Here is a 17083-nt window from a genome sequence, read left to right as displayed (position 1 = left end):
AGCCATTTTGAGTTCTAATCCACATTGAGTTATTTTGCAATGCCATATATATATATAATACATCAACTGCGGACGTAGAACGCCCGCAATTGATAAAAAGCAACCAAATAGAGAGAAATGGGAATGTGAACAGCGTCATAAATAGTGTCAAATGCTTGTACTGGTTTAAAAAGCTGTTAGATGGGTGCTGTTAGTTTTTTTATAGATTGAGTTATTGTTACGATCATTGATGGTTCAGATCAAAATATTGTATATATCAATGTTCACTATATTAAGTCATAAACACAATAATACCATTCATCAGTACAGTATAGCTTTGATGAGAATTTTAAGAATGAATTGCATCAGAATTACAATATAGTTTGGATGAGAATCCTGAATGAATTGCATCAAAATTACAAATCGTCCAACGGTTTAAGGTGGACGTTTGTAGATGTATATAAAAAGAAGGAAGAAAGAAGGTAATAAATAAAAAAAAAAAAAGTAATTGCTTGCTTACGTATCTACCAAACTTCTTAGGAAAGGAATGTGGGGGAAATAGAATCCCAAAAACCCAGCATGCTAATTCCACTCAAAGTCAAGGGGTTGGATATTACTGGTAAGTAAAATTATTTTTTTATCCCCAATAAATGGATAAATACCATATTTTTTTATTTTCAAATCCTCACAAATCACACTCGAGAGCTCCCATCTCGGTCTCCTTGGTCATAGCCAGTACCGATGTTTTCATTATTTTGCCGTTGCTCCACCGTCTTTGCTCAATTGGACAAGCATATCACCTCCTGATCTAGAGTATGCCCTTCTCCTCTCTTTTTTTTATTTTTTTTGGATTTGATGATGTTCTTTTAATTGAATTTCAGATCTCTTTTGTTTTGGATGAATGAAATGTTCTTAATTTGGCGTTTTTATTTTGGGATGAATTCATGCTCCTTCACATCTTGTATTCTTTTTTGTATGTATTTTGTATTCTATGTCTTTTAAGAATCTTGCCTTCTTAACTTGAGATCTCTATTTTGAACTTGTTCATGTGATGGCTTAATTAAACTTTGGCAAGAGGATTTATTTTATTTTATTTTATTCTTTCATCAAGTTTATTTTTTATAAAATCTTTTGAAAATGTGTATCTCAGATCATCTATTTTAGTAGTATGGCTTGTTGAATTTATTAGATGTGTCTTAGAAGTAATGCTTTGACTAGGCTTTGTGATCATCTTATCTTTGTGAGGACCTCATAATTATTAGTTCTTGCTCTATTTTTGTGGTTACATAGAAACTATGGGTTTTTACAGTTTGCCATGTTTATGTTGAAGATGACAGATGGTTTCATTAAGTCTACTCCTTGTGGGCTATTTTTTTAATTATTTTATTAATATGTTGTAGTCCCTTCTATTTCTCTTAGTCTCCAGGTTTGTTGTTGGGCTATAACATCTAATGTAAATGCAGTCATATCATCATATTTTAATATGGTCGCAGCTCTTCATGGTCAGTAAAATGTTCCTTTGCTTTTTCTTGTTATATTATTATGATTTCATTTTTCTGGGCTTGGAGGATGAATTAAAAAGTATTTTTACTACAAAGCCTTAATCCAAGTTTATATTTTCTAATCATGTTAGTTGTCTGCTACAAAATATTATCCTACGCATATCTCTTGAATTTGTTCCTCTGGTGGTTTCTTTGCTTAAATCCACTATGATTGAGGATTTTCTTGAATTGATATAAGGCACTTGATTAAACATGTCAGTTGCTTAATGTCTAAAAGGAAGTTGAATGTTTTATGGAAAACCAATTTTTAGTCTGTGTCTCCCATATCTGTTGGGCTTGAATATTAATGAAGTGGGTTTGAATTTCCGCACTTCAAACTAAATTTGGCGTAGATCAGATTATTGGTTACAAAAATGAAAGAAGTTAAGGAAAATTCAGTTTGATCATGTTGGACAGCGACCTTGTTGATTTTTGTTTATTTGTTTTACATGCTCTGCTTGATTATGGGGCCTGCTGATAGTCCATTTGCAGGTGGTGTGCTTTCTGTTTCAATTCATTTTCAACCAGATTACTCATCTAAACTTCCGAAGATAATGCTTCTTGTCCTAGACGTGGTTTCGTGCATTTACATCAACTTATATTGCCTTCGCTGTCAAGGAAAGGGAATTGATCCTGTTAAATTTTCGTACAATAGGTTTTTTTTTAATTTTTTTTTATTATGTGTATTATGGATTTCTTATCATAGCTGTATTGATTATGCTGACAATTGCATTTAAGAACCTAAGTTCTTGGACTTTAGTCATATATTGTTGCACTGTTTACTATAATCAAATGCACTGGCTTTCGACATATGAGTCGAGTTAGAGGATTTCATGAATAAATTGTGAATCTGATGTCTAACATATATGCATCTTCATATATAACCTTTTCATAACCACTGCTTTCGTTTCTAGCAACTCTAATACTTGTTAGTAGCACGTGCATGATTTATCTATTATTTGACTATTATCTCTTGTGATTTATTTTGGACCAATAACTGAATAGGTTTTTCATCTTTAGGTCTCTTTCGGCACCAAGTTTTTTCATCCAAACATTGATAGTAATGGGAGCATCTGCCTGGACATCCTCAAGGAACAGTGGAGTCCTGCCCTGACCATATCCAAGGTAATTTACTTCCTATAACTTGAATATTTTATGCATATTAAAAATGTTATGAAAGTTATGGTCTTCTTCCTTAAAAATATGAATTATGTCAATCCACCTCGACTGAAAAAAAAGGCTCCTATTTTGGAAATTGCATTCTCAAGTCTCTGCTGTTAAATTATTTTAAGTCTACTCAGCTTGTACGAGGGTATGTTAGCATGTAATATACTTGATATCCTTTTGAGTGTCTGAAGTTTCTGAACAAGTTACTTTGCTTGTTACCTTCAGAAATGAGACCTTTCTGCATCTTAACCTTGGTTACTTTAATCATCGATGTCCAAATTATTTCACAGATACAACCTCGCACTAGTTTCAAAACTTAATAAGTTTCCATTAGGAGTTGAGCTTAGTTTTTCCAAGTGCTAGCTAATTAAAATTAGCCATGCTGTTATGTTTAATCAGAATGAAGATACCGTGATTTTGTTTTAATTGTTCTGTGTGATTTTTGAAGGTTCTCTTATCAATCTGCTCACTTCTAACGGACCCAGACCCGGATGATCCGCTGGTGCCTGAGATCGCACACATGTACAAGACTGACAGAGCGAAATATGAGTCCACTGCTCGCTCCTGGACTCAGAAGTATGCCATGGGGTAGAGAGAAAGAAGGCCCTGAACTATGGCTTCTAGTTTTAATTTATTATGAATGCATATATAGTTTTGTCTAGTGTTTTTTTCTGTTAGATGGTATCAACTATATATATATTATGGTGACTAAAAACTGGTAATTATGTTGTGGCTTTTGTTTGCAATGTCTCTGAAAATAACCTTCTGGCTGCATGAGACTTTTTGCAGTTTAATTTGTCCTTTGAATAGCCACTTGTTCCTCGCATTATTTATTTTTGGTACTACTACTTTTTGGTTTTTCTGTTTTGGTTAGAAGGAGCAGAAGCATCCAAGATTTAAATTTGTGCTGGTCAATTGTGTTTTTTTGGGCTTGAAACTCGAGAGAAAGGGCCTATTCTTGGAATTTTTTTTTAAATAAATGTAACTATAATTAATGCTTTTTCTATGAGACAGGGAATGAGAGGGCATGAAAATGTGACACAAGTTTCACTTAAATCTTGTGAGGAGATTGGGACAGTTAAAATAAATAAAATTAAATAAAAATTAAATGAGAAACAACCTATTAAAGAAATTCATGGCTGTGGTTTGTGTGATTTTAACGTTTGTTAACGTCGGATGCAAAACCCCTCCTTTGGTGATCGTCATTGCATGTGTAGTTTTTTGATCTACTATTGCTAGCCTACTCCTGATCTCTATGAAAACAACCTACTCATGTCTTTTGTGACGATGCCATTCTTAGTAGTTTTTTTATGGCTGTTTTTCATGTGATATTTAAATAATATTTTTTTGTTTTTTTATTCTCATTGTGGTTTTGATTTACTTCAAATTTGAGATGGGGTGTTCGACATATTAGTATATCAACTTTTATATATTATATTAGGTTGTTTGTTTGAGATCATTTAGAATTTCAAATTAAATCACGAATGATTAATAGAATCAAGTTTGCGAAAATCTAGCATAGATTATTACTTATCAATACATATAAAATTTTAACACTCACTAAATCTATTACAGTAACTAGTCAAATTTGATTAAATCATTACTTTTTATTCTTCTGCGGCTTAAGTAATTGTGCTTCTTGAATCATTACCATACAGTTAGAATGCCAGAAAGTTACACGCCATAGTCAGCACAATAATAGAATGTGGATTTTTATAAAAAAAATAACACTTTAATTGGTCTTCTTTTATGACTTAGTTTCTAGTATGTCATGGTCTTTAAAAACAAAAACAAAAACAAAAGAATAAAAAAATTAAATTTTCTTTTGTCACTATTATTTCCAACTTTTCAAAACTCAAAGAAGAAAAAGTGAATCTTATCTAGTTCTGTTACATGTTGAGTTGCATTGCAATGCTACAAAAATAAAATTTAAAAAAAAAAAAATCAATACAAAAGAGAAAACTAATAAGCATCAAGTAAGTGGTCTGAAAGGAGAAAAATTGAGCCATCTCATGTTCTATTACATGTTGAGTTGACTTGTAATGCTACACAAGTTTGGAACAAAAAAACACACACATTAATAACAATAATTAAGTGCTTCAGGGCCGTACCTTAACAGAAGGTACGTGTCGGACCTTATCCCAGTCCTCACCATCATTTTCTTTCAATCTCTGGTTAAACGCATTAGGCATGAATCTCACGTCCAACTCTTGTAGACTGGTAATCCTTCCAAGGCCATGAGGGAGCATCACCAACTTCTCACAAACACTAATTTTCAATTTCCTAAGCCTGGGCATGGCTTCATCCTCTATTTTCCACTCTTCTAATGAATCCAAATCACCAAATTCTAACCTCTTCAACTGAGGAAACCCTTTCTCCAAACAAATCATCTCCTTCCCAACAAAAGCATCTTTCCATAACTCAAGAACTTGAAGGTTATCAAGTTTTCCCAACGTCACAAGTGGATCCTCCACAAGGAATGAGGATCGTAAGGCAAGCTTGATGAGGTTTGTCAGAAGACATTGAGTGTTGACATCAGGGAGTCTTTCTAATTTTGCTGCCAAAGAAACACATCGGAGATGCTTATGATGGGACGCCGTAAGTATTGAGGTTGGTATTTCATGTTCATATGATGGAAGCTTTGCCATTAACTCCAATTCAATGAGATTGTTTTGTTTACCAAGAAAGTCTGACAACGCTTTTCCGTGAGAGTTGTTAATATCACCAATGCTCAAGTTCCTCAAATTGGTCATCTTATGTAATCCCTTATATAGCCATTTTCCTGCCGTAATGCTTGAAAGAGTCTGAAGATTTGCCAGGTTGTTAACTGATGGTTGTCCCTTGATTGAACATGGGTAACATTTAAGATGCCTTAAATTACTTTTCCATATTTCACTTGGTAGCTCGGTGGTAAAATATATGTTCCGAATTTGAAGTGTCTGCAAATTGGTGAGTTCACCAATGGAAGATGGAAGCGGCTTGGATCGTACAACACGTACATTCAAGTACCTTAAATGAATCAGCTCCCCAATAGCATCAGGTACAATTATTTGTAGATTGCGGAGATCTATGACCCTAATCAGCTTCATGCTGATTAGAATTTGGGGTATTTGGAAACTCATAAATAGCCCGGGATGATTATGATCTACATAATCATATAGAAGCCCCCCAAGCACAAAATGCCTCACTATTGCTGTTAAAAATTTGTCACATAAAGAAACTAGGTTTGAATTCCATGGATCTGAACCAAAGAGAGTTACAGTCCGTAGGCTTCGAGTAGAGTCAGTTGGATATTGCTGAGCTATATCCAAACTGTGTTTATCATGGAGAGCAAGTCGACGAGTCTTTTGCAAAGTAATAATATTCCCCTCATTATTATTATTACTAATGGTCTTAGTAACAAGGAGAAAGTTTGTACCTTTGGCTTCAGAGATGGCCAAGTCAAGAAGAAGATCATGGATTCGACAATAATCAATGCCTCCCAATGAATTTCTCTCCGCCACTTGAATCAGACTCCTATGCACCAACTCCTCCAAGTATTCCTCTGCGACTTCCTCCATTGTTTCTTCACCTCTGGATTCTATAAACCCTTCTGCTATCCACTTTAGCATTAGATCTTTGGCATTAATGAGAGAATCCTCAGGGAACATTGCAAAGTAGAGAAAGCAGGGCTTCATGTAGTAGGGAAGATGGTGGTAGCTATGAGCTAATATTTTGGAGATCTGGTCTTCACCTTCTCTTAGTTGCCAACTCACACTCTTGAGCAACTTTCTCCATTCCTCTTCAGACTGCTCTTTCCTCATTGCTAGACCTCCCAACACAACGATAGCAAGAGGTAAGCCACCGCATTTTTCCACCATCTGCCTTCCTATTGTCTCCAATTTTGGAGGACAATTCTTGCTGCACTTTGTTGGAATTGCCTTCTTGCAGAACAACTCCCAACTCTCTTCTTCTCCCAAGAGCTTGAGATCAAAAGGAGGGCTCTGTCTATCTGCATGCAATGCAACTTCTCTGTTACGAGTAGTTAGCAACACCTTACTTCCATTCACCATCTCTACAGGCAGCATCTCTTTGATGTTGTCCCAAGCTCTTCGGGTCCATACATCATCAGTCACCACCAAGTATTTTTTTTCTTTCAAGTGATCAGAAACCATCTTCTTCAGCTCCTCATCGGTCAGTTTATTCATCCTCATTTCGCCAACGACCATGAGTTGCTTAGCGATGGACTCCACAAGCTCTCGATCTGTATAAGCTTGAGAGACATAGACCCACGCATGACAAGCAAAATGCTGCTTGATTGTGGGGTTAGAGAAAACCTTTTTGGCAAGAGTGGTCTTGCCCAAGCCTCCCATGCCCACGATTGATATCACAGGTCTCCGTCGCTGTGTATCTTGTGTACCTTGATCTTCCACCAGTAACAGTTGTACCAATTTCTTGACATCCTCATCAAAACCAATGACATCAACTTCCTCCACAACCGGAGTCTGCTTCCAGCTCAAAGGTAGTCTTGTTTCATTGGACGTCAATGAGCAGGAAGAAGTAGTAGCACCAACGCTATCGATGCCATACTTGGATCGATTAGCAGAGATCTCCTCAGCTCTCCTCTTGACCTTGACAATCTCATTGCCAAGGTTATGGAGGATTGTTAGTCTGGAAGGATGACAAGCATATGTTGTCATTAACGAAGAGAACAAGCATCCATGGGATCCTCGGCGGTGTTGATGAATCTTGAAGATGTAAGTGTCGATGATGTCCTCGGCGTCATAAGCAACATCTCGCACCTGGTTCACCCAAGTCTTGGCCCTCTCGTTGCCTCCTTGGATAGTAGCATCAGCATCTTTGAGGAAGGCCTGAAACCATTGGAACTCACTCTGGAGGGATGTCAACTCCTCAGCTACTCCTTGGAGGAAGTTCACTTCTTTGATCAGAAGCTCGCCTAGTTTTCCAACAACAGTTGAGACTATGCTTTGCGCCATCTCACAATTAATGAGATCTGATGATGTATCCAGTATCCTCCCTCAGATCAGGTTCTATGTTTATGTTGTGATGAGTTCCCAAACAGAGTGGCAGGTACACAACACAAGAGGAGGTGCATATGATTTTCAGCTTAGAGGTCGCTCAAAACTCATTCTCTTTTCTTTTACTTTTTTTTATTCCCAAACAGAGAATATAATTTTTTTTAAAAAAAAAATGAATTACTTCTGGTACCTGATTTTATAAAAAGAAAAGGCATTTGCCTCTTCGACCAATTATTCTCCGCTACCTTGCTGCAAAGAAAAATTTTCCGGGTTTATGTTGGAGAGTTTTTGATAAAAGTGGATAAACCACTACTTTATTGAAAAAAAGAAGTAGAGGGTTTCGAAAAGTACAACTCACGAGGTAAACAAAGTAAAATGTTGGAGAGTTTTGTTTGAAAGTCTCATCTAACATTTAGTTTGATCAATAAAGCTAGTTATTTATTTAATCAAACCATCTCTAATGGTTAGTTCCTAACCTGTCAAGCGCCTCTTGAGTATTAAATTGGATTGCATTTGATTCTTAGCTTAGAGGTCGCCAGTGGCGGAGCCAGATAATTTGTTAAATGGTGTCAATATATAAACATAATGCCACTACGTATGATATAAAAGAAACATGTATATGTACAAGCATATATAAAATTATTATGTTAAAACAATATAAATTTTTAAATAATAAAAAAAACCAAAAAATTTTGTTTAAAAACTAATATTAAAAAATTAATTCAAAAGTCTAAAAATTTAAACTCATATTAAAACTTAATCAAACTATTTGATGTAGTTTGGATGGTTAAAAAAATCATATTAAGATCAAGAGTTAATTTTTGAATTAAAAAAAATTAAGCAACATAATATTAGAGCAGATTGAAAATATTGATAATAATGAAGATAAAAAAATGATTTCAGTTTTATATTTTCTAAAGTTGTTAAAAAAAAATATGGGTCTTTTTAATTTTAATTTTTATATAATAACCCATAAGTTTTCTTAATTTCTTTTTGCACATTAACCCCTAATTTTCTAATCTTATGTGTTCATTTACAAATTTTCACAAAAATAATTTATATATATATAATATTTTAAATATTTCCAAAATTTTTGTGGGGTCATTTGACCCCACATAAATCAATGTAGCTCCACCCCTGGAGGTCGCTCATGTCTCATTTTCTTTTTTTCTTTTTTCTTTTTTCTTTTTTTTTAAAAAAAATTATGTCTTATGTCTTATCCTTTAACTTTTTTTAAAGATAGAGAATAAAGATAAAGAATGAAATAAAGAAAGGAGCTACTCTTGGCTTCTAACTTCCTTCAAGCAAAAGACACAAGCCTCTATTTCAAGACACAAGCCTCTTTAACCAAGTATTCTCATGGATTGCATATGATTCCTATCTTAGAGGCTACTCAAGTCTCATTTTCTTATTCTTTAACTTTTTTAAAGAGTAATAGAGAATAAAGATAAAGAAAAAAAAAAAAGAAAGAATGGAACTACTCTTGATTCCTGACTCCCTTCAAGCAAAAGGCATATGCCTCTTGGACAAAGTATTCTTTGCTACTTTTCTATATACATACATATATATATATATATATATATTACAAATGAGTAGAAAAAACTGCTACAACAAAAACAACAAAAAGAGAAACAAAATAAAAACTCAAAACATAAGCCCACTCTGTTGAGTAACTAACATCAACCAGTGTGGTAGATCACAACCCTTATGGTAAAGACTGACACCCGGGTTTAATCGACCAGAGTATCCGCCACCCCATTTAACTCTCTCCCTTTGTACTAGGAAACAATATGGTATGCTTAGTTGGCAACATATCTGTTGCTTGGTTCCTAACTTGTTATGCTGTTGCAGAGGAGGATTTTCAAAGGAAACAGGGGTGATGAGATAAACAGAGAGAGAAACTTAGAGAACAATCCTGTCCTCTGTCTCTCATTCATTGATTCATATAACACCGTTGTAACAACTTTGCCACTTTGTCATGACTCTCTCTACAACTCACCATACAGCTGTATGTAATGTTTCAACCCTGTTGAGCTAGATCTCACTCAACACTCAACAGTACAGATATATCATGTTTATCATGAATGAATCACAAATTCTCAGATATAGAGCTATAAGAGATTACTGTTTCTCAGCATTAAATCAGAAATCATGAATGATCATCCAGATTCACACAAATACTCATAAGAGTCTATGGAATAAAATTAAGAACAGATAATCAGCAACAATAATTCAATATAGTTTAAACATCACACCAAGCAACATAGAGTTCTTCTTAACAAGAGATAAATGAGAATGACTTCCAACCTGCTTCTGATCACCGGAATTTCTGTCACACTCTCCTAGCTGTTCCGCAAGCCAAGCCCTTTTTTCTATTTCTTCTTCCCCTTTTGCTCTTCCATTGCTCCCCTTTTTAACCGAGCCATGCTGGCATAACAAACCCTGCCAAACAGTTGCTCAGTGTTGCAGGCAGGCCACTCAAGGGTGTATTCAGGAGATCCATGAGAAGGAACCAAGGGACTCACAGTAACAAATTCAAGGACTTTGTTATGTGAGGGGTAATACAAGGAGAATTAGTGATAATTGAATGAATGATTGTAATTTCTCAATAGCTATAGTTTTACATTAGTATGATATGGAGGGAGGGTGTCCTGGCACATCAGGTGTTTGATGATATGCCAGGCTGGAGAATTAGTTACAAATGATAGAGATTCCTTGTAACCAACTATATAAGGGGAGTGGTAATGAGAAGAAGGGTATCTTGGCCATATTTTCCATAATTCTCTCTTTTTCTATTCCCTATCTCCTCCTGCTTCTCTATCCCTTCTTTAGATCTCATCCTCTCTTCCTCTGTTCTTTCTCCTTCCAGACTTCAGACCAGTAAATTTAGCATCAATTTGGTGCTTTCATTGAGAGATTCCAGATGGCGGATGGAATGAAGACCAGAGCGAGAGCTATGGAGGAGCAACTGTCTTCGATGGCTGAGCAACTCGCTCGTTTCGATTCGGTATTTCCACAACTCGAGACGCTCTGTTCGACAGTCCAGCAACATTCGGAGACGTTCGAGGTGATGAAGAAGAGTCACGAGGAATCTGTCGATATTCTTAGAAGCTCGTTGGCTGCCCAACAGACGGTGATGGCGGAGATGATGCTCAAGTTACAGCAGATCGATAGACCCCCGATCTCTTCCCCACCCCTTCTGCCGTTACCGATCCATAATTCAGGTACCTCACAACACCAATTCTCATCCCACTTGTCATCTTCGGTGAGATCTCAGCCTTCTATGCCATCAACCCGATTACCAGCAATCGAGGTTCCTTTCTTTGCCGGAGAAAACATCCTTGGATGGTTATTTCAGATCAATCATTTCTTCACTTTCCACCAAATTCCTGAAGATCAACGCCTTGACATTGCGGCGTTCTATATGGTCAGTCCCCGCTCTGCAGTGGTTCCGAGTGGCTCCATCCGACGGGTCACTATAAATTGGAACGATTTTTGCTCGCAAAAATCGAGCTCCCGATTTGGTCCTGTCTTCATACATGAACCATGAGGCGACCCTCTTCAAGCTCAAACAGTCATCATCTCTTATGGCTTATTTGCAGGAATTTGAATGTCTGTCCACTAGGGTCACTGGTCTGAGCCAACGAAGTCTCTTAAATTGTTTTTTATCAGGACTCCGTGAAGACATCCAGAGTGAACTCTACTTACTGAAGCCCAGTGATCTTCATGACGCCGTCGGCATGGCGAAGCTGGTAGATGATAAGCTACGGGCAAGCAGATCTGGAGTGAATCGGGTCCCGTTCCATCGTCCTCATGTACCATTGCTTACACAGCATGCTCATTAATCAGTAACTAACCCTCCAGCTCAACGCGCTGCACCCTTGCCTATCAAGCGTCTCACGACGGCAGAAATGGCGGCCCGGCGAGAGAAGGGACTTTGTTATAATTGTGACGCCAAGTTCACTCCCGGCCACCGATGTAAACCAGCTCAATTCCTTTGTTTACTAGTGGAGGAGGAGGATCCTTCGATGGAGGACGTACTGCTACCGGAATCTCCATCTCCGGAATTGCAATTGCCGGAGACAGAGGAACGGGAAGTACAAGGATCCACTGATTCACCGGGTATTTCATTCCATGCTCTTACTGGGCAAGTGGTCCCATCAACCCTGAAGATCGCGGGAACGATCAACGGCCAAGGAGTCATCGTTCTTATTGATGGAGGATCAACAAACAATTTTGTGCAAACAAAGCTGGCCAATCATCTTCACCTGGTTGTTAATCCAGCTCATAGCCTGCGAGTCACTGTAGGAAATGGGGATGCTGTTCCAAGTATGGGGTCGTGCTCTGAAATCAAGTTACGGTTGGGTGAGACCACATTCACAGTAGACTTGATTTTACTTCCAATCTATGGTGCAGACATTGTTTTGGGGGTGCAGTGGCTACGTCAATTTGGACCGGTTATATTCGACTACACCGAGATGCACATGGAGTTTGATTATTTGGGCCAACGGGTCCGACTTCAAGGGTTGGGTCAGTTACAATATGATGTGGCTAGGCCCGCTTCTTTCAGAAAATCAGACCCAAACACATCACAGTTCTTCCAACTCACGGTTGAACCAACTCACATGGACCCATTTCCTAAATTCGGATCAAATGCCCCGGTCGTCTTCCTCGATGGCCTAACAAAGATTCTCAGAGAGAATGAAGATATCTTCACCGCCCCGACTGGCCTACCGCCGGCGAGGAAACACGATCACCGCATTCCTTTGATCTCCGGATCCAACCCGGTGAACGTTAAGCCGTACCGATATCCACACTTTCAGAAGTCTGAAATTGAGAAATTGGTGGGGGAGATGCTAGCAGAGGGCATCATTAGACCGAGCACCAGCCCATTCTCATCGCCGGTGCTCCTTGTGAAGAAAAAAGATGGTACTTGGCGATTCTGCGTCGACTACAGAGCGCTGAATGCCGTGACGGTGAAGGACCGTTTTCCCATTCCCACAGTGGAGGAGCTCCTTGATGAGGTGAATGGCGCCAAGGTTTTCTCCAAGCTTGATCTTCGGGCCGGGTACCACCAAGTTAGAATTCATCCCGAAGACGTAGAGAAGACAGCATTCCGGACACACGAAGGCCACTACGAGTTTCTCGTGATGCCGTTCGGATTGACAAACGCGCCGTCGACCTTTCAATCCCTTATGAATTCAACATTCAGGCAAGTCCTCCGTAAATTTGTCCTAATTTTGTTTGATGACATTCTCGTCTACAGCCCGGATTGGAATTCACATTTGCGGCACATTCGTGAGGTCTTTTCCCAACTACGACTTCACCGGCTCTTTGCCAAGATTTCTAAATGTGAATTCGGCTGCACAACAATTGGCTATCTGGGCCATGTGATCTCCGGCGAAGGAGTCGCTGTAGATCCTGACAAGATTCGGGCGATCAAGGAGTGGCCAATTCCGGGAAACATTAAGGCGCTCAGGGGATTCCTGGGGCTTTGCGGGTATTACCGAAGATTTGTTGCTAATTACTCCAAATTAGCAGCACCTTTGACAGAGCTTCTCAGAAAAGATGCCTTTGTCTGGTCAGCGACAGCAACTCAGGCTTTTCAGGAACTCCAGTATGCACTCACCCAAACACCAGTATTGCAATTACCCGATTTCACTCAGCCGTTTGTTATACAAACGGATGCTTCTGGGACTGGAGTAGGAGCGATTCTTCTTCAAAATGGACATCCCATTGCATACTATAATAAACAATTGACATCCAGACTCCAAGCAGCATCAACCTATGCCAGGGAGATGTTTGCCATCACCGAGGCTGTGAAGAAATGGCGTCAATATCTACTGGGACGCCGGTTTACTATTCAAACAGATCACCAGAGCCTGCGCGCATTGATGCATCAGACAATTCAGACACCGAAGCAGCAAAGATGGCTTTACAAGTTGGTAGGGTTTGACTTTGATATAGAATACAAGCCCGGCATTCTCAATGGCCCAGCTGATGCGCTCTCGCGAGTAGCTCGAGTATCTTGCAATGCTCTGTTCTCGGAATCGCATCCCCAACCGATTCTATGGGATGCTATTCGGTAGGCTTATAAATCCCATCCGGATACGGTGGCACTATTGGAATCAGTCACAAGTAATCCAGGGAAACATCCTAACTTCCGGGTCAGGGAGGGCTTGTTGTTTTTTAAAGGGAGGATTTGGGTTCCCGCCAATTCAGCTCTTCAACTGCTCCTTGTTGCCGATTTCCATTCGACCCCCGCTGGTGGACATGCAGGAACACAGAGGACAACAGCTCGTGTGGCGAGTATGTTTTTTTGGCCGGAACTTCGCAGCACGGTGCGCGACTTTGTCTCCAAGTGTGTTGAGTGTCAGGGGGTCAAACCATTGAACATAGCACCTTACGGATTACTGCAACCGCTGCCAATTCCAGGGAAAATTTGGCACTCGGTGTCAATGGATTTTATCACTGGCTTGCCTCCTTCAGGAGGAAAAATGATGGTCATGGTTGTTGTTGATTGGTTGTCTAAGCAAGGACATTTCTCTGCATTGGGGCCGACTTTCACTGCGCCACAGGTTGCTGAGCTGTTGGATCGGGATGTGATCAAATTACATGGTCCGCCGGCCCAAATTATCTCTGATCGAGATCCTATCTTCATGAGCAAATTCTGGCGAGCGTTGTTTACACTCCAAGGAACGATGCTTGCCACAAGCAGCGCATACCATCCACAAACAGATGGCCAAACAGAGGTTTTAAATCGGTATCTAGAGGACTACTTGAGGTGTTTCACCTCTGATCACCCTCGACAATGGACCAAGTATTTACACTGGGCGGAGTGGCATTACAACTCATCATGGCATTCAGCAATCAAAATGACTCCGTATGAGGCGGTGTTTGGACGAGCGCCTCCTTCATTGCAAGATTACTTGGTCGGAACGTCCTCGGTTGCAGCAGTGGATGAGATTCTCTCGGAACGCTCTGGGATACTTTCAGTTTTGCGGGAGAATTTAAAACGCGCTCAGGCGCGAATGTGTAACCAAGCCAATGCCAAAAGGACAGATGTCCAATTTAACCAAGGTGACTGGGTGCTATTAAGGTTGCAACCATACCGCCAGACCTCCCTCGCGAGGCGTAGTTCACATAAACTGGCCAAGAGGTTCTATGGGCCATTTCAGATTACTGAGAGAATTGGCGCGGTTGCATACAGGTTGCAGCTTCCTCAGGCCACCAAGTTGCACAATGTATTTCATGTTTCCAAGTTGAAAAAGTTCATTGGGGATCCCAACACGATGATTCATCCATTACCAGATGATTTTATTGATCAGCATCCATTGCGGACCCCTGAATCTGTATTGAAGCAGCGTGAGATTGTAAAATCTGGGCGGGCATTCCAGGAGGTCTTAATCCAATGGAAGGGACAATCAGCCGACGATGCCACCTGGGAGGACAAAGACGATTTTTGCTCGACTTTTCCAGGTTTCATCCTTGAGGACAAGGATGCTGAAAAAGAGGGGGCAATTGTTGCAGCCAGGCCACTCAAGGGTGTATTCAGGAGATCCATGAGAAGGAACCAAGGGACTCACAGTAACAAATTCAAGGACTTTGTTATGTGAGGGGTAATACAAGGAGAATTAGTGATAATTGAATGAATGATTGTAATTTCTCAATAGCTATAGTTTTACATTAGTATGATATGGAGGGAGGGTGTCCTGGCACATCAGGTGTTTGATGATATGCCAGGCTGGAGAATTAGTTACAAATGATAGAGATTCCTTGTAACCAACTATATAAGGGGAGTGGTAATGAGAAGAAGGGTATCTTGGCCATATTTTCCATAATTCTCTCTTTTTCTATTCCCTATCTCCTCCTGCTTCTCTATCCCTTCTTTAGATCTCATCCTCTCTTCCTCTGTTCTTTCTCCTTCCAGACTTCAGACCAGTAAATTTAGCATCACTCAGCCATCTCTCCCTCTTTGTTTTCGCCACGCTGGACCAATCAGCTTCCTCTCTCCCTCTCCCGCCATTTACAGTCAAATCCTCTCACGCCTCCGGCACATGAGCATTTTTTAACAGGAATTTGATTAGCCTGTCACCATTCCCACTCTGCCATTCGCAACACTATATACCTCTGGTAGCATAACTACCACTCACACCCCATTACAACAATATTGATTATAACAAAATATTAATGATTACTGCAGTAATCAATTCATAATGAAATCAGTAAACTGATTAACTCTCTCTACAATTCACCATACAGCTTTACCTGTAGCAGCATAACAACTAGTCACACCCCATTACAGCAGTATTAATTATAACAAAATACTAATGGTTACTAGTGTAATCAACCATGATGGAAATCAGTAAACTGGACTGTTCGCTTGGTTGCACGCTCAATTCGCCTCAATGGCACATCTGGGTTCGTCTGGCTATGTGCTGGTGCAACACAAGCATTCCTTTAAAATTAAGTTCGAAATTATTTGCTGACTCTTCAGTCATAATCATTTGTGAGTTTTTACAATGAATTCTTGAGATCATTTAGAATTTCAATAATATTGTTGAGAATAAGTGTTTCATTAAGATCATCTAATAAACGAGATAATGCAATTTCAAGGAAAGAAGTAAACAAGATTTTAGGAAACAGAAAGAAAAAAAAAAAAAGGGCAAACCATTTGTGCAACAAATCACCTCGTAAAAGGAGAATATGGCATACTCATAACATTAACTTTGTCTTTCAGCACAAATAGCCTGGTAAGATATCAAAGAAGTTCCATCATGTAACCTTCTTAAAACCGGTTTCAGAAGTTATTTTTTATTGAAAGGTTTCATAAAGTTGTAAAAAAGAAAGTGAGTTCAAAACAAAAACTAAAGAGCTCACATTTTGGTTGCAAGAAGAATGACCGGTAAGATTCCATGTGCTCACTAAGTCCCTCCTTTGACATGAGGGAGAGACCAAGATTTTTAGCGAGTAGGAGTTACAAGAACCCGAAGAAGAAGAAAGCAATAAAAAGGATAAGCAGAGCACCGGAGCAAGATCACTCGACCCAAATTAGAAGAAGAAGTTGGAATTGGAACAGGCGTCTTCAAGCCATCTGGGTCGGTCTCTTCCCTGGAAAAATAGGGAAAGCTGTGGATTCAGACGTCCGAGATGTGCAAGATGGTCAGCAATAGCATTGCTATCTCGGTTGATATGGTCAATGATGAGATCTGGCCAAAGCAGTAAAAGTTGATGGATGCAGTGAATAGTGTCAGAATGCCGCCAACCAATATGATGATTGAAATCCTTGATTAAGTTGATGGCGGCGAGGCAGTCAGAGAGGAGCAAGTCCGGGGTCAAGTGGTTGGAGTTGCAGCAGTCAAGGGAGAGAAGAATGGC

At 39.3% G+C, this 17083-nt stretch overlaps 2 protein-coding genes and 1 long non-coding RNA gene across 5 annotated transcripts; 1 reads left to right on the top strand and 2 right to left on the bottom strand.

Moving 5' to 3' along the window:
* The first annotated feature begins 658 nt into the window (after positions 1 to 658).
* LOC120277182 (ubiquitin-conjugating enzyme E2-17 kDa-like) lies at positions 659 to 3433 on the top strand. Of its 3 annotated transcripts, XM_039283936.1 has the most exons (5): positions 659 to 792; positions 1399 to 1481; positions 2013 to 2071; positions 2541 to 2645; positions 3136 to 3433. In XM_039283936.1, exons 2-5 carry the CDS (start codon positions 1463 to 1465, stop codon positions 3277 to 3279), a joined length of 327 nt encoding a protein of 108 aa, XP_039139870.1. In that variant the 5' UTR covers positions 659 to 792; positions 1399 to 1462; the 3' UTR covers positions 3280 to 3433. The 3 variants fall into 3 exon arrangements, with proteins under 3 accessions (XP_039139870.1, XP_039139871.1, XP_039139869.1); XM_039283937.1 differs by lacking the exon at positions 2013 to 2071 and having other exon boundaries at positions 660 to 792; XM_039283935.1 differs by lacking the exons at positions 659 to 792; positions 1399 to 1481 and having other exon boundaries at positions 1970 to 2071.
* Positions 3434 to 4671: 1238 nt separating this feature from the next.
* LOC120277491 (putative disease resistance protein At1g50180) lies at positions 4672 to 7842 on the bottom strand. Its single transcript, XM_039284355.1, has one exon. The coding sequence runs from the start codon at positions 7661 to 7663 to the stop codon at positions 4787 to 4789; it is 2877 nt and encodes a 958-aa protein (XP_039140289.1). The 5' UTR covers positions 7664 to 7842; the 3' UTR covers positions 4672 to 4786.
* A 7825-nt stretch (positions 7843 to 15667) lies between these two features.
* LOC120277168 lies at positions 15668 to 16662 on the bottom strand. Its single transcript, XR_005541479.1, has 3 exons — positions 16586 to 16662; positions 16396 to 16455; positions 15668 to 16143 (listed from the first exon to the last, which is right to left on the bottom strand). It is a non-coding gene; the product is annotated as an uncharacterized LOC120277168 (long non-coding RNA).
* Positions 16663 to 17083: the final 421 nt, after the last annotated feature.

The sequence above is a fragment of the Dioscorea cayenensis genome, chromosome 15, assembly GCF_009730915.1.
Source record: "Dioscorea cayenensis subsp. rotundata cultivar TDr96_F1 chromosome 15, TDr96_F1_v2_PseudoChromosome.rev07_lg8_w22 25.fasta, whole genome shotgun sequence".
NCBI classification, from domain to species: Eukaryota; Viridiplantae; Streptophyta; class Magnoliopsida; order Dioscoreales; family Dioscoreaceae; genus Dioscorea; species Dioscorea cayenensis.
This window is presented reverse-complemented; position numbering and strand designations above follow the sequence as displayed.